At 37.6% G+C, this 27626-nt stretch overlaps 3 protein-coding genes across 4 annotated transcripts in view; 2 read left to right on the forward strand and 1 right to left on the reverse strand.

Annotated features, from left to right (window-relative positions):
- Nucleotides 1-1193, forward strand: part of LOC135740939 (complement factor H) — a 33130-nt gene extending 31937 nt beyond the window's left edge. Inside the window, exon 10 of the mRNA XM_073813583.1 lies at nucleotides 909-1193. Coding sequence (XP_073669684.1) covers nucleotides 909-1105 — 197 coding nt within the window. The 3' untranslated portion in view covers nucleotides 1106-1193. The remainder of the gene's footprint in view (nucleotides 1-908) is intronic.
- Nucleotides 1194-5682: 4489 nt separating this feature from the next.
- LOC135741081 (complement factor H-related protein 2-like) lies at nucleotides 5683-8015 on the forward strand. The gene is made up of 5 exons (XM_073813584.1): nucleotides 5683-5719; nucleotides 5856-5925; nucleotides 6508-6699; nucleotides 6913-7104; nucleotides 7787-8015. Exons 2-5 carry the CDS (start codon nucleotides 5862-5864, stop codon nucleotides 7981-7983), a joined length of 645 nt encoding a protein of 214 aa, XP_073669685.1. The 5' UTR covers nucleotides 5683-5719; nucleotides 5856-5861; the 3' UTR covers nucleotides 7984-8015.
- Nucleotides 8016-9224: 1209 nt separating this feature from the next.
- The window catches only part of aspm (assembly factor for spindle microtubules), a 28417-nt gene continuing 10015 nt past the window's right edge, over nucleotides 9225-27626 (reverse strand). For both annotated transcript variants that reach the window (XM_073813577.1, XM_065259509.2), the window contains exons 11-30: nucleotides 27425-27600; nucleotides 27190-27335; nucleotides 26533-26618; nucleotides 26206-26418; nucleotides 25089-25290; nucleotides 23296-23438; nucleotides 23032-23160; nucleotides 22747-22941; nucleotides 17652-22442; nucleotides 17371-17520; nucleotides 17027-17193; nucleotides 16780-16939; nucleotides 13995-14204; nucleotides 13726-13875; nucleotides 13329-13520; nucleotides 13044-13236; nucleotides 12807-12961; nucleotides 10687-10863; nucleotides 10274-10446; nucleotides 9225-9615 (exon numbers count right to left, since the gene is read on the reverse strand). In XM_073813577.1, the coding sequence (XP_073669678.1) occupies nucleotides 9513-9615; nucleotides 10274-10446; nucleotides 10687-10863; nucleotides 12807-12961; nucleotides 13044-13236; nucleotides 13329-13520; nucleotides 13726-13875; nucleotides 13995-14204; nucleotides 16780-16939; nucleotides 17027-17193; nucleotides 17371-17520; nucleotides 17652-22442; nucleotides 22747-22941; nucleotides 23032-23160; nucleotides 23296-23438; nucleotides 25089-25290; nucleotides 26206-26418; nucleotides 26533-26618; nucleotides 27190-27335; nucleotides 27425-27600 (7911 nt within the window). In that variant the 3' untranslated portion in view covers nucleotides 9225-9512. The remainder of the gene's footprint in view (nucleotides 9616-10273; nucleotides 10447-10686; nucleotides 10864-12806; nucleotides 12962-13043; nucleotides 13237-13328; nucleotides 13521-13725; nucleotides 13876-13994; nucleotides 14205-16779; nucleotides 16940-17026; nucleotides 17194-17370; nucleotides 17521-17651; nucleotides 22443-22746; nucleotides 22942-23031; nucleotides 23161-23295; nucleotides 23439-25088; nucleotides 25291-26205; nucleotides 26419-26532; nucleotides 26619-27189; nucleotides 27336-27424; nucleotides 27601-27626) is intronic.

The following is a 27626-nucleotide window of genomic DNA, read 5'->3' on the forward strand; positions in this document are numbered from 1 at the left end:
GCTATTTTTTCAGTGAAAGATTGTGAGCCACCACCAAATATGGCGCAAAAGAACGCAGATACATTAGACATGCTGGATCAAAGAAAGACTGAATACAAGTCAGGGGAGACAGTTGAATACAGCTGCCTTGCTACATACAAAATGGAGGGTGATCCCCACTTGACCTGTGTAGAAGGCAAATGGAAAGGGAATTTTACATGTATAGGTAAGTACTGACACATCATGCTGTATACAGTACTGATCACTTTATTATGAAAACCTGTACCGAGTCACGTGATTGTCGGCAGTACAATGCATAAAAAAAAGAAAATACAATATTCTTTTATATTAGTCATGTATTTTAGAAGCAAGATTTAATTTTTATTCAAATTGATTTTACAGACTTAAAGCACTGTTGTTTCGCATACCATATACCACACTATTCAGCAAGTTATTGTATTTCCCCTCTATATCATTCAGCCCTAATCATAGAGAACAGATTTTCACCTTATATCATGCAAAATAACATTTCGTTTCGTATTTTGTAAAATTGGCGTTTTTTTAACTGCCTCCCAGTGACTAAGCTGGTAGTACACTGTGACTGCCCGGCCGTGCCGATCGTCCCTTTGATTTCTTGCTATTGATCAACTATATTTGAAAGAAGGGAGTTTTGCTCTCAGTAGTATTGGGTTTGGGGTGAAGAATATTTAGTCATCATGACATTACTACTGAAATGTTTCATTTAGATAACTTACTGTCGCTCACTTGGTATAGCAACACAAAGGTCACTGGTTTGATTCACATGAAACACAGATACATACTGAAAATATAAAGCTTGAATGTACAGTAAGTCACTTTGGATAAATGTCTGCCAAATAAATACATTTAAATGCAAATGTTTCCTTACATTATGTTGGGTTTTGTTTCAGAACCGTGTTTAGCATCTCAGGAGGAAATGTTTAATAGGAACATACAACTGAGAAGAAGTGGAATAGAAAGAATGTACACTCCACATAAGGATCACATGACCTTTGTGTGTAAGAGTGGAAAATCTCCAAAAAGAAGCAGTGTTGAATTTAGACAACAGTGTCTATATGGCAAGATGACTTTGCCTGAGTGTGAATGAAATATATTGAAGGAAAAATAAATGGCTAAAACTTAATGGCCAGCAAGTAAACACTTGAGAAAATCAAAATTAAAAATTCCTCCAAATTCATTTCAGTCTCCTCTGGATTTCTTCCTTAAAAGTAAAATTGTCTAGATGATAGCATGTCATAATTGCCATAATTACAAGATGACTACTACAGCATTACTGTTTTTACCTTTGAAAAAAAAATTGTACTGAAAAGGCTGTTTGAACAAAAATATATAATTTTGTAAAGTTATATAAAAATCACCATAAGTGTAAGTCTTAAAATTAATTGAATAATGTTATGAAATAAAAAAATATTTTTCAGTTAAGTTTTAATTTAAATACACTTTGGTCACTTGAGTTTTTCTGAGAAATAGTTTCTAAATATTAAAAAAAAAATTAATTTAGTTAAAAATTAAGAACTATAAGTCTTGATTCATAATATAAAAACAATAAGATGGGCTTTTCTTATTCTGAATGTAAAGGGCTAGTTTATGTAAAAATGCAAATTTGCTGTTAATTTAATTGTTTATTACCAGTAGTAATTGTGTAAATAATTTTTTGTTTCTTGCACAGATGGATTGTTTTGCTCCATAAGATCTTAAAATGTTGTCAGGAGCTGCGGTATCTGCATTTTGTACTGTAAACAAAACCAGCACCTGAGGATGTGCATTTTATGAATCATCAAGAACTGTGTTTTCAGCTAGAATGTTCTTTAATGTTTTACTGAAGAAACAAATGTTGGATGGCCTCGGGATAAGTTAAATAACTATCCCTTTTACTACAATCCACTGTGAGGAGCTCCTTGATCTCTGCTTCATTTCAGTTTGCAGAGATTTTGTTGTGAATGTCAACCCCCGTGTCAAAGACACACGTCATCTCTAGACTAGGACCCTTAAGGCAAATGTTTTGGCTTTTGCTCACACATTTCAGAAATGTTGCGGCAATGTTACCAAAGTCCCAAGTCCCTTTTCCAGGAGTGATTCCAGGATCAATTTCAGGACAATGTTTGCATTCACACAGAATTTTCTGCATTTTCTGGGATCAACACTCTCTGTTATAAAGGTTTTTGTGATATGATATGATAAAAAAATGATTAAAATGTTTGTTTACATGTACATATATAATCCGAACCAAACGTCTGTGCGACTACACAGCCCAAATACCAATAACTAATGAACTAATATTTAAAGGGACACTCCACTTTTTTTAAATATGCTAATTTTCCAGCTCCCCTCGAGTTAAACATTTGATTTTTATCATTTTGGAATCCATTCAGCTGATCTCCTGGTCTGGCGGTACCACTTTTAGCATAGCTTAGCATAATACATTGAATCTGATTAGACCATTAGCATCGCTCTCAAAAATGAACAAAGAGTTTCGATATTTTTATATTTAAAACTTAACTCTTCTGTAGATACATCATGCAACGTTTATAAATAGCTAACATCAATTAAGTTCAACTTTATTAATACCCCCTGCAACAGTGGCAAAGCCAGAGGGCTAATTGGGGTGGCAAAACCCCAGACAAAGTCCTTGCCACCCCTGTTGCCACCCCGCTGAAAACATTACACTGTTTGATTTTTACGAACATTTCTCAAATCTCCCAGCGGACGTGAATGCGCTGCTACACTTTTCATTAGACTTGTTCGACTTCATGCGGCGCCGCAAGAACCGACAGCCGGTGACGTCAAAGTTCCACGAGAGCGACTTAAAAGCAAACTCCTCCGTATGATTTCGTGAATCGCTCTCGCGGTACTTTGATGTAATCCGGCTGTCGATTCTTGAGGCGCCGCTTGAAGTCGAACAAGCCTATTGGTTAAGCTGACACGCGGCTCCTTCGTGCTCCAAAACATAACGCGGCAGCACACACAGGAACAATAAAGAGCGTTTTATTGGTATTAAATTAAACATAGTACTGTTTTAACGGGAAGTAAGGAGACATTGCACTGTAGTGCTTTCCATGAGCATTACTAGTCTTGTGAAACTGACTAATACTGTCACGCCTGCGTGAAGATGCTTAAAACAATAAAAAACATGCCGTTAGCAAATGTTCAGCAACAATCACAGACATTAGGTAGGCTTATTCATATTGGCACGTGTAATGCAGCATATTGAACTTAATAAAACCACCATGGAGATAGTACAGGGATGTAACAGCGCGCTTTTCGGTGCTTCGCGCTTTTTTCACGTCAGTTTGGGTGACTTGGGTCTGAGAGGGTTGGATTATAATTTCACAAAGTCATCTGAAGCCATTCCATAGCTTAATGTGAGGGACAGAAGTCTATTTACATCATTACATTAAAGTTTACGGAAACTCATTCCCTCCTCCCTTAACATAACACGTCTAGATGTCTTTAAGCAATTTTCCTTGTGTTGTCAAATAGGCTAGACCTCAATATACTCAGATCTTGTCGTAATGTATTACTTTAGTATTTGTATTATTAGTAACGGTGTACTTATGGTAAATAAAAACAAGCAAATTGTTCCAAATTTTGGTCTCTTCATGAGGTGTGTAACCAAGTTTTCCTTTAGGGACAGCAGAATGAAGAGAAAAAGCGATATTACCAAGTTCTTTCTGAAGAAGCAAAAGTCAGGTGCGAATCAGGGCCAAACAGATCCCAGTTGTTCTATTTTTGCTGTATACTTAATACATATAGGCTATAATTGTGTACATTTAGGAAAATAAACAACTTTAATTTAATCTATATACATTTTGTGGAAAATAATTAATTTTTAGTGTAATTGAACACTTTGTATATTGACCCCCCAAAATAATACCTTGCCACCCCTTTGCCACCCCAGTTTTCATTAAGACCTGAATGCGCAGGCGAACTAGTGAAACATGATTTATAGTCAGTCATGATTTTTGTTTTATAATGCCATTTATAACGCTAAAAATAACTAAGTCCATAGAACTATGTTAAAGAAAATAAAAGTCTAGCTCCGCCACTGTTTCCTAAGTAAAATTATGATAAATACAAAATTAATTGATGTAGAAAATGAACTGTGAAGGAATAGTAAGTCTTATTAGATATTTTCTTTTGTTATTTTTTTTTTGTAATTCAGTGTTTATTGGTTTTGACAAAGCATATAGAACATTTTGCAAAGTTACAAATAGAAAGTATTAGACCATTTTTATCCCTATTCCCTCTCCACTTCCCTCACCCATCCCGTTGCAATCAGAACTTGAAAGATATAGGATATAAACAACAAAGACTTGTGAAACACATTCATATACATAAAATGGAATTTAAAATAAATAAATGTTAATGAAATAAAGTACTACGTAAACAAATAATAATAAAAAATTAAATAAATAAAAATAATATTAATACATTTTAAGTGCAGATTATGTATCTAGAATCTCTTTGTTTTTAGATATCCAATTCTTCTTGTGTTATTTAACTGTTTTATAGTCACTGCACATAGTCCTAAAATAATTAAGTAAATTTTAATCAAAAACTTTAGCAGATTCAAGTAAAACATTTTGGTTAATTTAACTTAAGAATATTAAATCCATTAAACTAAAAATTTTTTATTAAAATTAACTTACATTTATTTTTACGTGTTGTAAGGAATACCCACAATCCTTTGTGGCTGAATATTTTAATTTTTTAAGCTTCATCACAGAATAAGAACTGATAATTAAATATTTGTTAATAAAATGTCATAAAGGTTTAAGCTCTTATATTATTGATGTTGTTCCGTTCAGGTGATCAGTGTTTCTTTATGCAGTTCTAAACGTAGGTTCGGGAGGAGCCTAAACATTCAGGCCTGTCAATCATCATCTTCATGGGCGTATATAAGGCAGCCTTCAGGCCTTCCTGTCCAGTCCAGCTGCTTTCTTTTCCGGCATCCCTCCTCCTCCCCATCTCCTCCTTCACTCTCTCTTTCTTCCTCTTTGCAGTTCCGTGCAGGGGGTTGAACTTGTGGCTCGAGCCCCAGCCTCAGGTTCGCTCTCTCTGAAGGTTCAGAGCTCAGGTACAGAGCTCCCTTCGAGGACAGCAAGCCAAGTTTGTTTAGCATTATTCATTAAGACCTAAATGCGCAGGCGAACTAGTGAAACATGAACCCTGTTCGGAACATTATATTGTATTTCTCTCCACAGTGCTGACAATGCATGTCAAAAACACAGTTTGTGTGCGTTTCTGTTCAGAATCAAGTTTATTCAATGACTGACTTATAGTCAGTCATGAATTTTGTTTTATAATGACATTTATAACGCTAAAAATAACTAAGTCCATAGAACTATGTTAAAGAAAATAACAAACCGTAAATACGATTTATTTAATATTTTTAGGACAGCAATGCTTCAATTAAAAAAAAACTAATAGACTTTACCTAAATGATTAAAATAAATCTTCTAAAAAAATCATAATGTAAAGCATAAGTATTGCATAATAAAGAATAGAGAAATAAAGTTATTCAGAATCAAACAACCATCCACTGTCCACAAACATGTTATTTGCTTCAAATGTATGTGTTTTAAAAGACAAAGTTCAGTTTGGTGGGGCGGGGAAAAAGAGGGGATGGGTACAATACTATTTACATTTCAGTTAAATAACACTGGCTTGATTTCAACTCAAATATCAGTATCTCTGATAGGTAATCCCTTTCTTTTCACTTTGCACACTGCAACTGTTTTGTTCTGTTTTGTGTTTATGAATTGTGATAAAAATGAGAGCATCAGACATTTATATTGAACGATTAACAAATGTCCCACTGTTATAATGTCTTTCAGCTTAAAATGAAATTCTGTTTGATCTTTCATCTGTTAATGGTCATTTTAATGATCAAGACAAATGCTGAAGGTAAGCTGTATTGTTATATTAATATGACACACTTCCTAAATAACCATGTTTATTTATAATCCTTTTAGTGCTGCATAGATTAATCTAGATTACAAAATAAAAGTATTTTTGCATATAAATATACACACATTAATGTATGCATTTACGAAACATTTACATGTGCATATATATATATGTTTATGTTTTATATGATATATAAATAAATAAAAATTTCTTAAATATACAACATTTTTACACACAGCACAAACCCATATATTATGCAAAAAATTACTTTTATTTTGCACTAAATCTTATAGTTTATGGCTACTTTAAATATAAACCGGACCACACTTTATGGTGTATTTGATTTGCATTAGCATTTACAATACAAAATGAAAAGGTGAACGTTTAAAGCCATTTTATGTGAACGAGGAATATACAGCATCTCAGCAAAACTAAAACAGATACCTTTCTACTACTGGTCTGTTAGCGCTTTTAAGTTACTTCATAAAATATAAAATGTACATTGAATTATACTAGTTCATATCTGTCTAAACAGACCATCCATCAGTTGGGTTCATACAAAGTTTTGTGTTCACACAGAAGTCATCTGTCAGGAGCAGGAACTCAATAATGTTCAGATTTTAATGGGACATCCAGGGATCAGTCCACCTTATACATCTGGACATGTCTTAGTTTTCAAATGCACTGATGTCAACATGAAGTTGTACGGCCACCGGGCCATTGAATGCCAGTCAGATGGAAACTGGGAAAACCCATATCCACAATGTCAAGGTATAGGTGCATGCTGCTATTTCTTTTAAAAACGATCAAACTGGGTTTTTTCCGTATTTCGGCATATGTTAATACTTTTTAAAATGCTCAGATTTACAACAACCAGAAATCGTTTCATCTCTGTATTAACAGCACATTAACGAAACATTTGTGAAGTCTAAAAGTGACGTAATTGCTCTTGGTAACCCAAAATGACGATGCTATTTTTTTCAGTGAAAGATTGTGAGCCACCACCAAATATGGCGCATAAGAACGCAGATACATTAGACTTGCTGGATCGAAGAAAGACTGAATACAAGTCAGGGGAGAAAATGAAATACACCTGCCTTGCTACATACAAAATGGAGGGTGATCCCCACTTGACCTGTGTAGAAGGCAAATGGAAAGGGAATTTTACATGTATAGGTAAGTACTGACACACCATGCTGTATACAGTACTGATCACTTTATTATGAGAACCTGTACCAAGTCACGTGATTGTCGGCAGTACAATGCATAAAAAAAGAAAATACAGTATTCCTTTATATTAGTCATTATAGAAGCAAGACTTTTTTTTATTCAAATTGATTTTACAGACTTTTAAGCACTGTTGGTTCGCATACCGTATATCACATCATTTAGCAAGTTATTGTATTTTCCCTTTATATCGTGCAGCCCTAATCATAGAGAACAGATTTTCACCTTATATCATGCAAAATAACATTTCGTTTCGTATTTTGTAAAATTGGCGTTTTTCATCTGCCTCCCAGTGACTAAGCTGGTAGTACACTGTGACTGCCCAGCTGTGCCAATCGTCCCTTTGATTTCTTGCTATTGATCAACTATATTTGAAAGAAGGGAGTTTTGCTCTCAGTAGTATTGGGTTTGGGGTGAAGAATATGTAGTCATCATGACATTACTACTGAAATGTTTCATTTAGATAACTTACTGTCGCTCACTTAGCAACACAAAGGTCACTGGTTTGATTCACATGAAACACTGAAAATATAAAGCTTGAATGTATAGTAAGTCACTTTGGATAAATGTCTGCCAAATGCATACATTTAAATTCAAATGTTTCCTTACATTATGTTGGGTTTTGTTTCAGAACCGTGTTTAGCATCTCAGGAGGAAATGGATAAAAGGAACATAAAACTGAGAAGAAGTCGAATAGAAAGACTGTACATTCCACATGAGGATCACATGACCTTTGTGTGTAAGAGGGGAAAATCTCCAAAAAGAAGCAGTGTTGAATTTAGACAACAGTGTCTATATGGCAAGATGACTTTCCCTGAGTGTGAATGAAATATTTTGAAGGAAAAATAAATTGCTTAATGGCCACCAAGTAAACACTTGAGAAAACACTTTTCTTTAGTTTAAAAACATGGTTTCCTTCATCTCAGTGGAATAAGATTTTGTGACTTTTCCAGATTATCTGTCAAGATTCATATAAAAAAACTGGGCTTGATTCGGTCGTTCTAAAGAGGCGTTAAAAAAATTCACTTAATTAGTTCCTTTGGGGGTAAAAAATGACCCAAATTTAAATGAATGGGAAATGCAAAAAAAAGTTTTTCCCTTTTATTTGTAAAAAAAATCAATGCATCCAAAATAAATCTGAAAATTTAAACACAGAAAGGTAGGCCTGGTACTAGAGCACAAATGTTACATAGAAAATACATGCTCAATCACACACACACACACACACACACACACACACACACACACAAAGGTATGACTGCCACAGCATTTCTTACAGAATTTAACAAAAAAAGCCACAGATGCAAAACAAAGATGTAAAATACTCACACATATGCGCACAAACACACACAAACACAAAGACACACTAAAACTACTCACACATAAAGACACAGACACACACACACACGGACACACACACGCACACACTTACATTTTGTCAAATTTCTGTGGCATTTTGTAAAAACAGACATTTCAAAATGCATCAAAGACAAAAAAATATTCTACTATTTGAAATAATGAATATGCATTGAAAATGCAACTTTGCTGTTAATTTAATTGATTACCAATAGTAATTGTTTAAATAGTTATTAATTTCTTGCATAGATCAATGCACTCTGTGAAAAAGTTTTTTGTGATAATCAAACATTTTATGCACGTGCCATTTTTGTTTATTTTTCCAATACAGTCAGTAAGTTTAGACATTTTATTTTACCCTCAACAGTTATATGATAGTGTGGATGTTATTCTATAAAAATGAAATAAAAATGTCAAAAGATACTTTAATACTTTGAAAAATATGCACAATATGCTGTTACAATTTATTACGCAGAATGCACTTTAACCAAATTTATAATGATATAATGGATTATAATGATCAAAAAAATCAGAAATCTGTCAAATGCGCTGCACAGATCTTTCATATAGGGGCGGTTTCCCCGACAGGGCTTATCCTAGTCCAAGACTAAAATTCATGTTTGAACTGTTTAACCATTAAACAAACAAAAATAGCATGTGCATAATAATTTGGACCACGGTGTACAGACAAGTTGGCACCAGGACAATTTGGACAAAGTTGTGGCATTATTTTTTAATGTTCAATTACAGCGCATCAAAAATAAAATCAATTTCAAACTTTAGCACCTATATATTTACAGCATTTTCAAGTTAAATTGACACCTTGACAGAGACTATATATGCGGTAATAAAACAATTATCCACAGGAAAAGTATTAAAATTATATACACATTATAAAAAGAAAAGATACAAAATATGTACAAGGTCATCATGGTAAACAATTTCAAGCTAAAGTAAAAGACTCACAAGCACACAGTTTTGTTTTTTGAGATGCAAATATTTTAAGGCACTATAGACAGAGCATTCGCCAATGTCTGGATGGCACGGAGAGGATCTACAATGTCCTTCATTTTGTCACGCCTCAGCACCCAATCTGGAGCAAACCTGAACATAGAGAGCATATTAAATTAGTGATGCACCAATGTATCGGCCGCCGATATTAATCGGCCGATTTTTTATGAATTTGAAACCATCGGCATATCGGCAATAGCACGAGAAAGGCCGATACCGATTGTTTATTAATTAACTGCATAAAGAAATCCATTATATGTAAAAAAAAATTGAGTTAATGTTGTTAATAAAATAAATGCTGAATAGCAAAAACCACCTTTGAAGGTTGTCATGTTGTCTTATTATATTTGTTTTAGCTTAATTTGTGCCTCTCTTATTATGTTGGTCAGTTGAATGTTAATTAGATCAAATCCATGTTCAGTAAAAATAATTTGATGCAGAAATAAACTAGCTAATAGACCAACTGTATAGTATTGTATACAAGTGTTTAATATCGGTATCGGCATCGGTATCGGCCAGAAGTTGTCTGTTTAAATCGGTATCGTTATCGGCCCAAAAAAATCCTATCGGTGCATCCCTATATTAAATCCAATGCTTCTTTAATGAATTTAAAGTTTTACAAACATACATTTGATCTAATTTAAAACCCTTTTCTTAGCAGCAATTAACATTGCCCAAAATTTACCCGTGGGTTCTCCAAGGTTAAGAACCCCTTTTGTTCAGAGCCAGATGCAATGATGCAAAGACGTACCTGGCTACTGGTTTGGATTTCCGAGGAGTAGCTTGTGGCAGGAAACTTCCATTTAGAGAGGCATTCATTTTCTGTTTGACCTTGGTTCTCTCAGCGTCCATTTTGCATTTTCGAAGCGTGAGCCGACAGATGCTGCGGATACGATCTGAAGTCTTGGGCAGATTTCGCACCTCCTACACATCAAAACAATGAAAATAAAAAATGTAATGTCTGTAGCTTTCATGTAATAATCACAAATCAAAAGTATCCAAACTGTTAATATTTATTACAAAAAAGTAAACAATAATATATTTCTGTGGTAATTGACTTTTATTTCAGATTCATTGAATTAATGAAATTGAATTATGCCAAAGATCTCGTTGAGCTTAGTAACTAAAATTAAAGCTGAAACCTTCCTTTAGGAAAATACCCACCATTGCTCTTCTCTCATCTTGGACTAACAAAACCAAGAGAAAACAGGCCTTGGTAAAGATGCTACCGCCTTTATCTGCCACCTTATCTCCAGCCTTCTCCCGGTAGATCTGCAGGAGATCCAGCAGTGTTTCTACAGAGTCCTCCACAGCATAAACCGCATCAATGGTTCTGTGGTACTGCAAGAAAATAACAAATGTCAAGAGTCATATGACTCTAAATAAAATCATACACTAATAATAAATTCCCACACATCTTGATACCCCAAAATGGGTAAAGGGTACAGATTAAAGGATTAGTCCATTTTCTGAGTAAATTATCTGGATTTTTTTTAAGAAAATGGACTAATAGGCCTTAGTTATATTAGGACATTTTAAGGATGAATCCATTTTCTTAAAAGAAAAATCCAGAAAATTTACTCACCACCATGTCATCCAAAATGTTGATGTCTTTCTTTGTTCAGTCGAGAAGAAATTATGTTTTTTGAGGAAAACATTCCAGGATTTTTCTCTATTAATGGACTTTAATAGAACCCAACAATTAATACTTAACTCAACACTTAACGTTTTTTTTCAACAGAGTTTCAAAGGTCTATAAATGATCCCAAACGAGGCATAAGGGTCATTTTTGACAATAAAAATAACAAATATACACTTTTAAACCACAACTTCTCGTCATGTAGATCCGGTCGTGATGCACCATCTGACCCCACGCAATACGTCATCACGTCAAGAGGTCACAGAGGACGAACGCGAAACTCCGCCCCAGTGTTTACAAGCGTCTTGAAAGAGGACCGTTTCTACGTTGTTGTATTTCAACTGATACTAATTAATGTCTTTGTGGCAGTTTATTATTTAAAAAGGTCCGCAAATGTGCGTTTTATATATGTAACACGTGACCTCCCTACGTCACTACGCATTTACGTTAGGTCGCGCTAGATCGGACCTACACGAAAAGTTGTGGTTTAAAAGTACTTTTTTTTTTATTGTCAAAAATGACAATCGTATTGCTAGATAAGACCCTTATGCCTCGTTTGGGATCATTTATAGACCTTTGAAACTCCGTTGAAAAAAACGGTTAAGTGTTGAGTCAAGTATGAAGTGTTGGGCTCTATTAAAGTCCATTAAAATGAGAAAAATCCTCAAAAAACATAATTTCTTCTCGACTGAACAAAGAAAGACATCAACATTTTGGATGACATGGTGGTGAGTAAATTATCTGGATTTTTACAAACATGCTCTTATAAAAAACAATACTGGTGGACATCTTGGGCCAAAACAATGGCACTGATATATGTTAAAGCGACATTTCACAAGACTTTAAGACGTCAAATTAAACTTTGTTGTACATACGTGAAGTTCCAGCTCAAAATACCATATAGATAATTTATTATAGCATGTTGAAATTGCCACTTTTAGGTGTGTAGGTGTGAGCAAAAGTGTGCCATTTTCAGTGTCCTTTAAAATGCAAATGTACACTAAATGGCAGTGCCACGGTTGGATAGTGCAGATTAAGGGGCGGTATTATCCCTTCTGACATCACAAGGGGAGCCAAATTTCAATGACTTCTTTCACATGCTTGCAGAGAATGGTTTACCAAAACGAAGTTACTGGGTTGATCTTTTTCACATTTACTAGGTTGATAGAAGCACTGGGGACCCAATTATAGCACTTAAAGTCGGAGTGCACGATTTCTGAAAAACACTTTGGGAGTCGGGTCGACTACCAAAACACACTTGTAGCCAATCGGCAGTAAGGGGGGTGTCTGCTAAACCACATCGTTGCCTGGGTTGCGTATGTGTGGGGCGGGGCTATCAAAAGAAGGTCCACATTCTATTGTAGTAGGGGCGTGTTTGTTTAGTTGATATCAAACTTCAACATTGGCTTTGAGAGATCATGCACCCTGCCTTTAAACATGGAAAAAGTCAGATTTTCATGATATGTCCTCTTTAAGATATGTCAATGCAAGCTTAAATATGCATTTTTGTCTAGGACATATATATACACACACATATGATGTAAACAAAAACTTTTTTCTCCAAACGATTAATATGCAGCCCTACCCTGGACAACACTTTTGGACACTTTTTTTTTTTGACAGCCATTACTAAGAGTCAACATACTTTGGATAAGTTGAGAAGGACTTGAATGGATAAGGTGATGATCTCCATTGAAGGAACACTTCTGTTACAGCTCCTTATCAGAATAAAGATGGTGCGCGTCGCTCCGCTTTCAACAAGCCGTTCACAGCACTCTGGTGAAAGTCTGGTGGCGGTTTCTTCAACCATGACAAAAACACCAAGTCAGTTATCATGTTAAGACACTCCACACCTCCTAAATGTGTGATAAAACCGCCTTACCCAAATGTTTTAAGGCTGCAAGAATGTAGGCGTAATTTTGGTATCCGAGCAGGTAGCTCAGCGCCGTATTGGTCTTGTTACACAGCTTGTCCTCTTCCTTCACGTTTCGATTTATTTCTCGGAAACGTCGCCTGATGGAAATGACTTTGCTTGTGTCGTGAAGTTTTCTTGAACGATGTCCTCTCCAGAGCGCCTTAAAACAAAGCATTAAAAAAGGTTTTGGGTCTTTTAGTCAATGCGTATATAGCAATGTATATACTCTACTTCAAAATAACATTACAATACCTGCGCCTTTATTATTCCACGCTGAAGTTTCTCCTTCCGACACTTCAGAAGGAACTTCTTGACAGCATGCTGGATCGTGACAGCAGCTTGGTTGCGGCGATTTAACCAGGTTCTCACTGCTCTCTGTGTCTTGATGATGTCTCGTCTATCTTTGAGATACCTTTTTCTCTGCAGATTTGCCCTAAAACATTGCTGGGAAGAGATGTAGCACATAAATAAACCTCCTTTTAAATAAACGTCTTGTCTTATATGCCTTTGATCGGATAAGTCTCACTATTCTACATACTGTACAGCGGAGAATCCAGAAAATTGGGTTTTGACTTTATTACTGACTTTAAGCAACAACAGCAAAGCAAATATCACTTTCAGAACGCATGCAATAGACGATCAAGTGTACCTGGATGTAAAGGACCACAGAGATCTGTCTCTTAGCTGCTTTAAGGGTCCAGTGTGCACGAACTGCCCTCTGAATTCTTATTGCACAGAGATGATGGTAAACAGCAGCGGAGAAGCGGTGACGTCTCGCAGCAGCAACCACTTCTTTAATCTATAGGGCGAATATTGTAATTAAGCACCTATTTGGCAGATTCTTTATAATACAGATAAACGTAGTTGGAAAACAAGTACTCAAATAGTAATTATGTAAATTTATAAACGAGAACTTGCCCGACGTCTTGCGAGCCAGCCACGACACGCAGCCTGAAGACAGACAGCAGCGTCGCATCGCTTCCTTAGATTTTCCTTTTTAGCTCTGGCTAGCTGCAAGGCTCGGAAACGCCGCTGTAAAGTGACGGCAGCAGCTATCTGCTGTTTATATTGACATCTTTGGGAAAAGCTCCTGAATGCTGATTGTATCGTCACCGCTGCTTTGATTTCCTGTGGAAATATTAAAGAAATCATAGTATTTAGTTACAAAAGAACAAGATTGTTAAAGGGACACTCCACTTTTTAAAAATATGCTCATTGTTCAGTTCCCCTAGAGTTAAACATATGATTTTTACTGTTTTGTAATCCATTCAGCTGATCTTCGGGTCTGGCGGCACCACTTTTAGCATAGCTTAGCATAATCCATTGAATCTAATTAGACCATTAGCATCATACAAAAAAAAATAACCAAAGAGTTTCGATATTTTAAACTTGACTTCTGTAGTTACATCGTGTACTAAGACCGACAGAAAATTAAAAGTTAAGATTTTCTAGGCAGATATGGCTAGGAACTATACTCTCATTTCGCCATAATAATAAATGACATTACGTAGTGCCCCAAAATAGTCCCCTGCTATTGAAAGATATAATTTATGCATAATATCATTATTATTATAGTAAACGATGTAACTGCAGAAGAATGAAGTATTAAATACAGTGGCGAACCGTGGGTACTTCAGCTGGGCCTTCAAAATATGCAATGAAGTGCAAATGCTTCTCCATCCATAATACTAGGCTATCCGTATTTCGTTAAATCATACAGTGAACGTGTAAAAATTCTGAGCACGCAAAGTTAAATTACAGAATGGGCATTGTCTGCCTTTAAATGCAGTTTTAAAGTTTAAAATTACTTTAATCTAACTGATAAACACAAATACAGATTCTGCTGCTCTGTAATGACAGGGGCTCTTTAAATTTGCATTTAACAAGCTTAAATTATGTTCTTTATTTTATTTTTTATTTTTTGGAAATATAGATTTAGCTGTAGGATACCTTGTTTGTCTTTTTCATAAGGGGAAATATAGCACCCTGCGTTCTCAGTGCACCTCCTTGTGGCTTATAACTGTTTTTATAAGATATCCAGGGCTCGCAAAATCGCTAGCCCGAGCCCCGAGGTCCCGGGGCTATTACGAATTCTTGTCGGGCTACCAAAATGTATCTCCGCCCTGCCCATCGGGTATAGCGAGGAAAAAAATATTTGAATGTTTTCGCATTCTCTCAGATTTAGTTAGGAAATTATATTGTATGTAATTCGGCGTCGTCTGTCAGTCATTACTTTCCTCACGTAACAAGTGAAACTGTCAGGAAGTAAAAGTATAATTAAACCCATTAGTTTTCTCGTGTTCGCGTCATATGCACAGGCTCCTCTGCACGCGCTTCTCACAGCTGTACGCGCATAAGTAATTTCGTTTTTACCTCAGCCCTATCAAGCTAGCCACAACGTCAATCACGTTTTCCGCCATTTACCTCAACCACTCTCACCGCAGAGATTCGGGCCATTAGACTGTATTAATATTAACGGTCTATGATCTCCGTCTTTGGTGTTTTACGGCAGCTCGCATCCAGTTTGTTGCATGATTAGGACTTCATGAAGGCTTAAAATGTTTTGTTTTTTGCCCGCCCACTTGAAATCAAAACGTGATTGGTCGATTTGCCCGTCACTCTCCGCACCAAAACACATGGCTTGGCCTTCTCGGGGATTCATGAAGTCCTAACCAATGAATGAGCCAGATAACCGGGCCTTAATAGAGACAGACGATTCTGATTGGATTAGATGTTTTCATGACATGAACCTGACAGTAAGCTTAACGTTAGAACATAGATGAGAGAAAATATATTACATGTATTGTATTAAATTGAATTAAATAGAAATTAAAAAATGTAAAAACATATTTTTATTGAATACTATATTATTTATTATTTATTTATAAAAAATCTTTTAATTACATTTTTAAGGCCTTCTCTGAAGGCGTAGAAGGCCCTGAAGGTTCCCCACTGATTAAATATGAAAAAGATTGAAACTCTTTGGGTTTTTTTGCGCTATGCTAATGGTCTAATCAGATTCAATGGATTATGCTAAGCTATGCTAAAAGTGGTACTGCCAGACCCAGAGATTAGCCGAATAGATTTCAAAACGGTAAAAATCTAATGTTTAACTCAAGGGGGGCTGAAAAAAGAGCATATTTTCAAAAAAAAGTGGAGTGTCCCTTTAAATTATAGACACCATTTTGAGGTTTTCAAAGTTTCATCTGTACTATGGCAGTCAAAGCACAAAGAAAGACAAATTTACAAAAGTTTAATGTCAAAATGTTAAAATAATGGGACAATTCAGTAAAAAAACTGATTAGCCGAGCACAACAAATGAAACAACATATGAATAAGCAATGTTTTTTTTTTTTTAAATGGGCCAATGACCCCTGTATGAACTAATGGACTTTGTAAAATGTTTCCCGAAACTGTTAGACAGATTTACTGTCAATGATGATAAGTGTGTCAAACACATGTGACCCAAAACACTTTAGACCTTTTGTATCGAGTCATTTCAAAATTGCACAAACCAATTTTTTGCACCCTCAGATTCCAGACTTCGACCTAATATTGTCCCATCTTAACATATATCAACGGAAAGCTTATTTATTCAGCTTTCAGATGATTAATAAATCTAAATTTTTTTCAAAATTGACCCTTATAGGTGATTTTGTGGTTCATGGTCATATATGGCAACACTTTAAAGAATAATAATTACCTTCTGAATGGAATCTCTAACTCGCACACCCCTCCATAACGCCTGGATACATATAACAGACTTTCTGAACTTCAGGAAACCAGATCGCTGTTTCCTGGCGATCAGAGTTTCCCTCCATCTTTGCTGAATGATTCGGACACTGCGCTGGACTGCCTGAAATCTGGGGAGGTGAAATGGTCATGTTAGGACTCCAATGGCATGAACACTTAAATACAGATGCTTTAGATTTCACAGAGGTTTTCTTTACCTTAAACGTTGGCGTCTTGCCTGAACGCATCGATTAATGGTTGCAATAGCGGCCCGTTTTAAGGTGTAGTTTCGCCTAGCTAGGCATCCTCGGAACCATGCTTGAATTTTACAGGCAGCCTGTGTTTGTACAGCATGTTGTCTTGTTTGGTAAGCCCGAAATGCGGTCTAAGGTTAAATGAGGACAAATCAAACATTAAAAATATACTCTAAACAGAAAACAGGGAGTGCTGGCATGAACGTATACTAAGCAGACCACCAAGTTTAAACAAAAACAAGGAGTCCTGTCATAAACACAGACCAAACAGACCACTTAGTTAAAAACAAATACAAATTTAAGCTTACTTGTATAACAACAGCAGACCGACGTAGTTGAAGAAACTGGGCACGCTCTTTCTGGCAGAGTCGGAAGGCCCTGTAATGCGTCTGTATAACACATACAGATTCCTTGAGTAGCTGAAACTTGCGTCTCTCAAGCATTCCTCGATAATGTGCCTGTTCATAGGTCAGAAACAAAATTGGCCCTTTCAGTAAAATCAAGACACTAGTGGGCACCACTATTAAAATGTAAAATAATAAGTGGGGGCTTGTCCGGGATATATATAATGCAATCGCATATTGATTACCTGAATTGTCATGGCACTTGCCCTCAATCGTTGAAATCTTCTGTATTCAAACAATCCACGTATTCTGGCCTGAAGGATCTTTATGCTTTGGAGGGTCTTCAGGTAACTACATCTCTGCTCTGTTTTTGCCCTCTGAGCTCTGTAATGCTTTTGGAGAGTAACAGCTGCAGCCTGCAATCTGCGGTATCTTCTTTGGGCGGCCAACATTCTGTATTGGGCTTGCAACTTTACAACACTTGAGCGGAGCACCACATAGCGTTTGCGATATATTTGCATACGCAACACAGACTGGATCTTGATTGCGGCCTGCTTTCTCTTAGCAAGCCTCCTCGCCAGCATTCCACGCAGGGCAGACTGCAACGTTAGTGTGGCATGCTTAAGAGCCAAGAAGCCATTTCGCTCTTCCTGGACCAGTTTTTGTGATCTATACCACTTTTGTATTAGCATTGCACTTTCTTGCATCTTAGCATGTTGAACTCTAGTGCAGTAGCCTCTGTAGGCAGACTGAATTACAATTGCTGCAGCTTTTTCTTTCAAAAACTGTTGTCGTTGTAGATGCATCCTTAAGTAGGACTGGATGGTTCTGGCAGCATTCGTCCGCCTGGCTAGTTTTCTTGCTTTCATGCCTCTGAAGGCCTGTTGCAGGCATACTGCAGCCTTCTTAGCCTGCTGGTATCTCTGCACTTGCTCATCTCGGAGCTTTAAAGATCTGAACCGCTGCTGAAGAACCCTTGCTGCCCACTGCTGTCTCTTAAATGCATTTCTTTGCTGATGCATTCTGTACACAGCCTGTATAATGATGATTGCCTTTTGCTTTTCTGCTAACTGCCTCCTGACAGAGTGCCCTCTAAAAGTTGCCTGAATGACTATGGCAGATTTTCGCAAACATAAAAAGCTTTCCCGATCTGCTTTAGTCTGAATGTGAGACCTGTAATGGCTCTGGATAATGATTGCAGACAATCTCATGGCCTGGAACTTGGCCATCTCTCTGTGTCTCCTAAAGTATGACTGAATCAAAATAGCTGCCTGATGCTGACGTAGAAGTGTCCTCCTAACTTTATGGCCTCTAAAGCATGCTTGAACAACAAGGGCAGCTTGACGCATTTCAAGAAAATGCTTTCTCTGCATTTTTGCCGCATTTGCAGCACGGAATCTTTGTTGAATGGCAATGGCAGCATATTTCATGGCTAAATACCGCTTACGAGCACTGCAAGCTCTGAAAGTTTTTTGTATGATGGTGGCAGCCTGATGCATTTGCTTCAAAGTCTGTCTGGATTTCATGCCACGATACGCAGCTTGCAGAATAACAGCAGCATTCTTTTTTTCTTTCAGTGCTGCAATCTCTTGCCTTTTTGTTACGATCGCTCTGTATCGCTTCTGTAAAATTGATGCAGCCCACTGTTGTTTCTGGTACCGTTTGAGTTGTAAATGACCACGTAAATGTGCCTGAATCACGGTCGCAGCTTGGTGCATTTCTTGCAAATGGTTGCGGACTTTCATTCCCCTGAATGCTGACTGAATAATCACAGCAGCATTCTTCTTTTCTTTTAGTACTGCCATCTCTTGCCTCATAATTTTAATAGCTCTGAAACGTTGTTGAATAGTATTGACTGCCCATCGAAGTCTTTGGAAGCGTAACTTGAAAATGCACTTTCTTACATGGGACTGAATGATTGTTGCAGCTGCATGCTCTCTGCGGATCTGCTGGCGGACCTGCAATCCTCTGAAACCTGATTGAATTACAAGAACAGCATGGCGTTTAACAAGATAATCTTTCCGATCTCTCCTTGCAGCCAAAACTGATCGATAGTGTCGTTGACAGAATTGAACAGCTGCTTGGATGGACAAAAAGCTCTGCCTTGCTTTGTAGGCAAGGAACTTCCTTTGAATGATTGTGGCAGCAGCATGCATTTTGGCAATATTACGACGTGTACAATTTCCCCTGTAAATGGCCTGAATTGCTGTTGCACTGTGCCGCAGCCTCAAAAAGTTCTCCCGTGCCTCTTTTCGCAGTAGATGGCACCTGTATTGTCGCTGTATGACAATTGCTGCCAGTCTCATGGCTTGGAATGGCACTCTGGTCCTGTACATTCTGTATGATGCCTGAATCACAGTGGCTGCTTCGTGTCTTTTGTGGATCTCTTTTCTTGTTCTCATCCCTCGGTATACGGACTGCAAAGTGATGGCAGCTGTTCGCAAGGAGCAGTAAGCTTTACGCTGTTGCCTTGCACTTAAAATCGCTCTGTACTGTTGCTGAATACACATAGTGGCATTTCTAAGGGAAAGGTAATCAAGGCGTTGCTTGTACATTCTGTATGTCTTCTGGATAATTACAGCAGATTTGTGTTTTTCTGCAATTTGCTTTCTGACCATCATTCCACGGAAAGCTGATTGGATCCGTAGGGCAGATGTTTTCAGAGCTACATACTGCTTCAGGGTAGCATTTTTTGCTACGATCGCTCTGAATCGCTGTTGTAAAACTGATGCAGCCCACTGTTGCTTCTGGTACTGTTTCAGTTGCAAATATCCGCGGAAATGCGCCTGAATCACTGTTGCAGCTTGGTGCATTTCTCGCAAACGTTTGCGAACTTTCATTCCCATGAATGCTGACTGAATAACAACAGCAGCATTTTTCATCCGCAAGTAGCTATATCGCATGGATTTGCCAGTTTTGTAAGCTCTGAATCGTTGCTGTAAAACTGATGCAGCCCACTGTTGCTTCTGGTACTGTATGAGTTGCAAATGTCCACGGAAATGCGCCTGAATCACTGTTGCAGCTTGGTGCATTTCTCGCAAACGTTTGCGAACTTTCATTCCCATGAATGCTGACTGAATAACAACAGCAGCATTTTTCATCCGCAAGTAGCTATCTTGCATGGATTTGCCAGTTTTGTAAGCTCTGTATCTCTGCTGTAAAACTGATGCAGCCCACTGTTGCTTCTGGTACTGTTTGAGTTGCAAAAGTCCACGGAAATGCGCCTGAATCACGGTCGCAGCTTGCTGCATTTCTCGCAAACGTCTGCGGTCATTCATTCTCCTGAATGCTGACTGAATAACCACAGCAGCATTTTTCATCTGCGAGTAGCTGTCTCGCATGGATTTGCCAGTTTTGTAAGCTCTGTATTGCTGCTGTAAAACTGATGCTGCCCACTGTTGTTTCTGGTACTGTATGAGTTGCAAATGTCCACGGAAATGTGCCTGAATCACTGTCGCAGCTTGGTGCATTTCTCGCAAATGTTTGCGTACTTTCATTCCCCTGAATGCTGACTGAATGACCACGGCAGCATTTTGCATCTTCAAGTAGCTATCTCGTATGGATTTGCCCGTTTTGTAAGCTCTGAATCGTTGCTGAAAAACTGATGCAGCCCACCGCTGTTTCTGGTACAGTTTGAGTTGCACATGTCCATGGAAATGCGCCTGAATCACTGTCGCAGCTTGGTGCATTTCTCGCAAACATTTGCGGACTTTCATTCCCCTGAATGCGGACTGAATAACCACAGCAGCATTTTTCATCTGCGAGTAGCTGTCTCGCATGGATTTGCCAGCTTTGAAAGCCCTGTATCGCTGCTGTATAATGATAGCTGCAAACTTTGCGGCAAGAAAGAAAATCCGTACTTTATGCATTCGGAACTGAGCTTGGATAATAGTAGCAGCTTGATTTTCTCTTTTCAGGTTTTGCCTGATTTTGAAGCCACGATATAAAGCCTGTAGCTTTATGGTTGCCTGCTTCAATTGTAAGTAGCGGACTCTATGGGATTGTCCAAGTGCAAATGCCCGATAGCGTTGCTGAACGACAACTGCAGCATGTTTTCGAGCTAAAAATGTCCTGCGGCAAATGTAAGCTCTGATCACTGACTGAATCAAAATGGCTGCTTGGTTTCTTTTCTGAATCTCTTGTCTTGCTTTTTGGCCACGATAAGCACTCTGAAGCACAACGGCTGCTCTTTTCATTTCATTGTATTCAGCGTATATTTTCTTTCCCTCTCTGAATGCTCTATATCTTCTTTGAATGACAACAGCAGCACGTTTCATCTCCATAAACTGGGTCTGTGCCACATATCGACGATAGTGTGACTGAATAATTTCAGCACACCTGTTGAGGTGATACAGCTTTCTTCTCGCAGCTCTTCCTCGCCATGCTGCCTGAATGGTCACTGAAGCGACTTTAAGAGCCTTATATTCCAGTCTCAACTTGTTTCCCACCATTTTAGCTCTGTATCTCTGCTGAAGAACCATGGCTGATCTTTTCAAAAGCATAAAGTTCTTCCGAGCCGAAAACCTTCTGAAAGCAGTTTGAATCAGAAGTGCAGCTTGATTTCGTTGAGCGACTGTTCTGCGCACATGCCATCCACGGAAAGCTGCTTGCACAGTAAGAACGGCCGATTTTACCTCCAAATACCTCTTCCGCTCGGCTTTCCTTAGCATGCAAGCTCGGAACCACCTCTGAATCAAGACTGCCTTTTGCTCCATTTTAGATATTTGTCGCCTGACCAGGTAAGCCCTGAATGCACTCTGAATAACAATTGATGCACGGTGCCTTTTCTTTAAAGTCTGAAACTTGCATCTTTGATGGTGGCCTCTCAACCATGCTTGAATACAGATGGTTTTTCTTTTCATCTCCATGTATTGTTTAGTACAACGCTGCATTCTGTACCATGTTTGAATTCGTAAGGCTGCAGAGCTTCTTTCCATAACCTTTTTGGCATGCCACTTTCGAAAAGTTGCTTGGATCAGAGAGGCAGCATGGTTTTTCTTGATGAGAGCTTGAATTCTCCAAGCTTTGTACTTTTTCTGCCAAGAAAAACGTAAAACAATATGGTGAACTACATAAGCCACACCAAAAAATGTAATTTTTTAAAATTAATAGATTACCATTTTTACTTTTAAAGCAGCAGTAAAACAGAATTTCATCAAATGTTTTATCAAGTAACCTCCGAGGCAATAATTTAAAATCTAAATAATTTAGTTTTAAGCAAACAGAATTGATTTTGTATCTATTTTAGGTCCATTACTTTTTGCATTGTGAAATTGACATGTTTTAATTCAAATATTCAAGACACACCTAGTATTTCACAAGACACACTCCTGGACATACCTGAATTAAAGTTGCAGCAGCATTTTGAAGAGCAAACTCTCTTTCTTGTTTTAGCACTCTCAGCATTTCCTGTGCTGCGTGTCTTCTCCAGAACGCCTGGATGACGATGGCTGCCTTATTCTGTCGGATTAGGCGCCTTTTCATAATGAAGCTCCGAACGAGCGTCTGGATTTTTGTAGCAGCTAGGTTCTTTTGCTGTATGTGCAAAAAACATATCCAATATAAGAAAATCATCTAACAAAGTTCTCATCAAGCCACTACAGAAGAGAGCAACGGTTCTCTTACCCTATTAAGCTCAATGTCCTTCTGTAGCTTGTATCTCCGCCATGCGCCCTGGATGACTCGCGCTGCTCTCGTTTCGTTACGGAGATCCAAAAGACGAGCACAAAGAAAGGACAGGTAACAGGTGACCACCTGGATAGAAACGTGGTAAAATTTATTTTCAAGTACTGTGTGATATAAGGAGCTCAAATAATGTTACACAAGCACACGGTTTGATTATTTTGTTGCCAACCCAACAAGTAAAAATGTAATAAAAACAGTTTTAACCTTTTCATTCGGGATCGTGTTGGACATGTCCTCCGGATTAATCATGGCAGGAACTCCTCCGAGATAAGACACAGCCGTATTCACCAACTGAAAGTTACTTTTTTCATTCTCAAGCAACTCTTTAAAGTCCACCGATGCGGATTCTGAAAATCAGGAAGGAAAATATACACAGTTAAGACAAATTATCAAACCGTTAAGCACTCACAAAACCAACATTTCAGAGGCAATCATTGACTACAGCAAGCTTTGAGGATTACTCCACTTTCATTAAAAAAAAATCCCAATATTTACTCACCCCAATGTCATCCCAGATGTTTATGTCTTTTTTTAGGAAAACATTCCAGGATTTATCTCCATATAGTGGACCTCAACAGTTCACAGTTTCAATGCAGTTTAAAATTGCAGTTTCAAAGGGCTCTAAACCAGTGGTTCTCAAACTTTTTCAGCGTGCGGGCCCCCCTTGTGTACAGTGCATTCTTTCGCGGCCCCCCGAAAGAAAATGTATGACAAAAACTGTTCTAAAATGTAATATTTTAATTAAACAAAACCGCATACATCATCAAGGTTTAATATTTCGGGGTTCAATTTCAGAAAAGCAACGGTTACATTTAAAGGTAAGAATGAAACTACAATGATTTTATATCTTAAAAGAAATAAATCTTAAAGTCACAATGAAATTGAAATTAAAAACTATAATTTGTTTTGGAATATTGTGGTATTTTTCTGCAAATGTGCTTCATTATTTTTTTTAAATTCATGTGCCCTCATAATCTTTAATCAAAACTCATATCTCGTCCCCTCCTCAAAACGACCTCTCTCTTTTGGTCACATGGTATGGCAGGTGGGCGGAGTCCGGGAGAAGATCGCAGCGATTAGCAATTAGCAACACGACCCAACTTCAAACGCACCAATCAGATCTCGATGGACAAATTCAAATTCAGCCCTGCCTTTATTTCACTTTAGAAGCCGTTTCATTCTGATATACGTCACCACGGGGAAAAAAAGACAATCGCCACTTCCGTTCCATGGCGACTTTAATTTTCTAATGTATTTGAACTGAAATGTGAGAACCTCAATGACTCAATGAACGCAACAGAAATCCTATTCAGGACGTGTCCGGCAGAACTGGCACGAATGGCCACCTTACTTCGAAAGGTCATGTATTACGTGTGAAACGCACACTTGTGGACCATTTTGTAATTGTGTCAATAAACTGACACGAAGATGTTAATTAGTACCATTCCACACACAATCCTCTTTCACCACACTTGTAAACACTGGAGCGGTTGCAAGACGATAAATTGTGGTTTTACTTTTTTTGTGGCAAAAATTTAGATCGTTTTGCTAGATACGATACCTTTTTGAAGCTGCAATTTTAAACTACATTGAAACTGTGAACTTTAAAGGTCCACTAAATGGAGAAAAATCCTGAAACTTTTTCCCTCAAAACAAATTAATTTCTAAACTGAACAAAGAAAGACATAAACATCTTGGATGAAATGGGGTGAGTAATTGAAAGTAATACATGAACACAAACTGTATGGGTATCATTTAAGATATAATTTTGTTGGTGCTTTTTCTTATTTTGGAACTTCAAAGTTCTGGTCACCATGAACTGATATTGTATGTCAGTACTATGTGAAGAATTTAAAGATTTTTCGTTTTTGACAAAAAAAAACAACAACGAAATATTGCTTTGGAAGGATATGCAGGGTGAGTAAATGACAACTGTTCCTTTAAAAGAAGTAAGTAGGATATAACAGGAATTTTTAGATGAACAAAAGATATTCCACCTTGCATCGATGGCATGGTATCAAAGGAGCAGTCTGATTCGCTGGAGGAGTTATTGAGCTCGACTCTGCCGCGCTGACCACACTCTATGGTCTGTGTTGTTTTGTGTTGAATGTTTTCAACAGGTAGATAGCCAGGATGATAATGATGGATCAGGTAGCAAAGCACACGACCATCCGAGAAGGACACTGTGAAGTTCTCAGCCTGCAAAAATAACAGAAAAATATACTAAGTATTATTTAAAAAGTAGCAAAAACCCAATAATTCGAAGTCGCTAAATTCATGCTGTACACCCTGTAACTCTACGACCTAGTTTCACAGACAAGGCTTAGCTAAAGCCAGGACTAGATATTAAATGAAGATGTTTAAGTATCTTTTATAAACATGCCTTAGAAAAAGATGTTACTGGTGTGTATCTTGAGACAAATCAATGCCACAATTTTAAGATCTGTCAGTGAAAATATTTCAGTTGAGACTGTGAAACTGCGGATACCACTTTTAGCATAGCTTAGCATAATGCAATGAATCTGATTAGACCATTAGCATCGCGCTCAAAAATGACCCAAGATATTACATAGTACCCGAAAATAGTCACCTGCTATTGAAAGTTACCAAGGGGACTATTTTCGGGCACTGCGTAATATCATTGAGCCTGCTGCAGCCATGTTACGGCAAGTCGTTGATTATTACGCCAGAATGAGAGTATATAGTTCTTAGCCATATCTGCCTAAAAAATCACAACTTCAAATTTTCCGTTTGTCTTAGTACACGATGTAACTACAGAAGAGTCAAGTTTTAAATAGGAAAAATATCGAAACTCTTTGGTCATTTTTGAGAGCGATGCTAATGGTCTAATCAGATTCAATGCATTATGCTAAGCTATGCTAAAAGTGCTACCGCCAGACCCATAGATCGGCTGAATGGATTCCAAAACGTTAAAAATCAAAAGGTATAAACACCCCTCTCAAACCGATTAGATTTTTTCATTCCGATTGAGGTGTTTGCATTGAGCATTTTCATTCGGATTGAACATTTAAACCGATTACAACTTTCCATGTAAACGCAGCTACGGTTCCACTTTGAAATGAAGGGTAAACAACCGTCTAATTTTTGACTCACCTTTAAATTGTAAAACTCGCACACAGCATTGACCCAGTCGAGAAGCAGCGTTACTTTCTGGCTGTGATGTTCGAACGCTTGCGTCGCCTTCATTTTCGTCACTACGGCTCCTTTGTTAGCGATTAATGAGGCCAACTTCTGTTTTGTTCTCCAGGTTTTCCGGAGAAAACTGATTTCCTCTTTAAGCTGGCTCTCATCAAGTAACACTTCCACCTTTAAAGAGAGATCATATAGGTATACATTTTAAATGGTTATCAGTAATACATTTTACTGTATTTAAAAGCAGCTATTTTACTTATGATCTATATATTTTGCTTTGGTCAATACCTGGAATGTAAAGATGATTTTCCACAGGAGGTTAAGGGTCTTTTCCCTGTGTCCGTCCACAATGTCTCTGGAGTCAATAGTTGCTCCTTTAAGAAAATAATTATTTTAGAACAGTGTATAGATCATTATTGATAAATTCATCTTGCCAAAAACAAGCCGAGATGGTGCTTTAAGGGATAGTCCAGGCAAATATCAAAATTACCCCATGATTTACTCACCCCTCCAGATTTCAAACTTTATAAACTATAATAACTAGCTTACGATAACAACGCTATATTGAAATCATGTGATGGTTTCCATGGGTACATGTGACTCTCATCAAAGTATAAGATGGCGTCATTACCGGATGCTAGTTATTATAGTTTATAAGGTTTGAAATTTGGATATTTTTCTTACAATATCGCATTGATTACAAGCAGAAGACCTTTATTAACCCCTTAGAGCCGTGTGGATTACTTCTGTGAAGGATGGATGCACTTTTTTGGGATTTAAAGTCGGACGTTGTTCCCAGAACCCCATTTTCTCCCATTAAAGCTTGGAAACGCAAGGACATTTACTAAAATAACTCCAAATGTGCTCGACTGAAAGATGATTTACATGATGGGGTAATTTGATATTTGACTGGAGCATCGCTCGCTTTAAGTACCGATATCTCACCATGTTCATCGCGAAGATCAACCCCTTTGTCTTTCAGCACCTGTAGGGCAACGTCGACGTTGTGCACTTTCTGAAGACGACTAATGGCGGGTATCCGGAGCTTTCTAGACAAAGTCCAGTCTAGCGTGAAGAGCTCCATAACACGCCTATAGATAAAAAATGAAAACATTAAGGTGATTTACCCAACACATTTTTATTTGACAATGTTTTTTATTCATGTCCTAATCAAACGTACACCAAACGAATGCCACATCTCAAGTCAACGGCAAGATTCTTCACGGCAAAGTTGAACTCGTCCAAAGGAGTCTGAACGTGGGACACTGCTAAGCCCAGGTGACCGAGGTGACGTGACAAAATCCCTTCACCGCTGAGAAAGTCTCGTGAGAACGCAAGCAGCAGATCTTTACTCGACTATAGGAATAAAAACAACAAGTGAA

The sequence above is a fragment of the Paramisgurnus dabryanus genome, chromosome 24, assembly GCF_030506205.2.
Source record: "Paramisgurnus dabryanus chromosome 24, PD_genome_1.1, whole genome shotgun sequence".
Lineage (NCBI taxonomy): Eukaryota > Metazoa > Chordata > Actinopteri > Cypriniformes > Cobitidae > Paramisgurnus > Paramisgurnus dabryanus.

Coding starts and splice junctions, on each gene's coding strand:
- LOC135741081 (XM_073813584.1), top strand. CDS start 5,862: ATGAAATTCTGTTTGATCTTTCATCTGTTAATGGTCATTTTAATGATC. Junction 5,926..6,507: donor GATCAAGACAAATGCTGAAG/GTAAGCTGTATT, acceptor GTGTTCACACAG/AAGTCATCTGTCAGGAGCAG. Junction 6,700..6,912: donor CCCATATCCACAATGTCAAG/GTATAGGTGCAT, acceptor TATTTTTTTCAG/TGAAAGATTGTGAGCCACCA.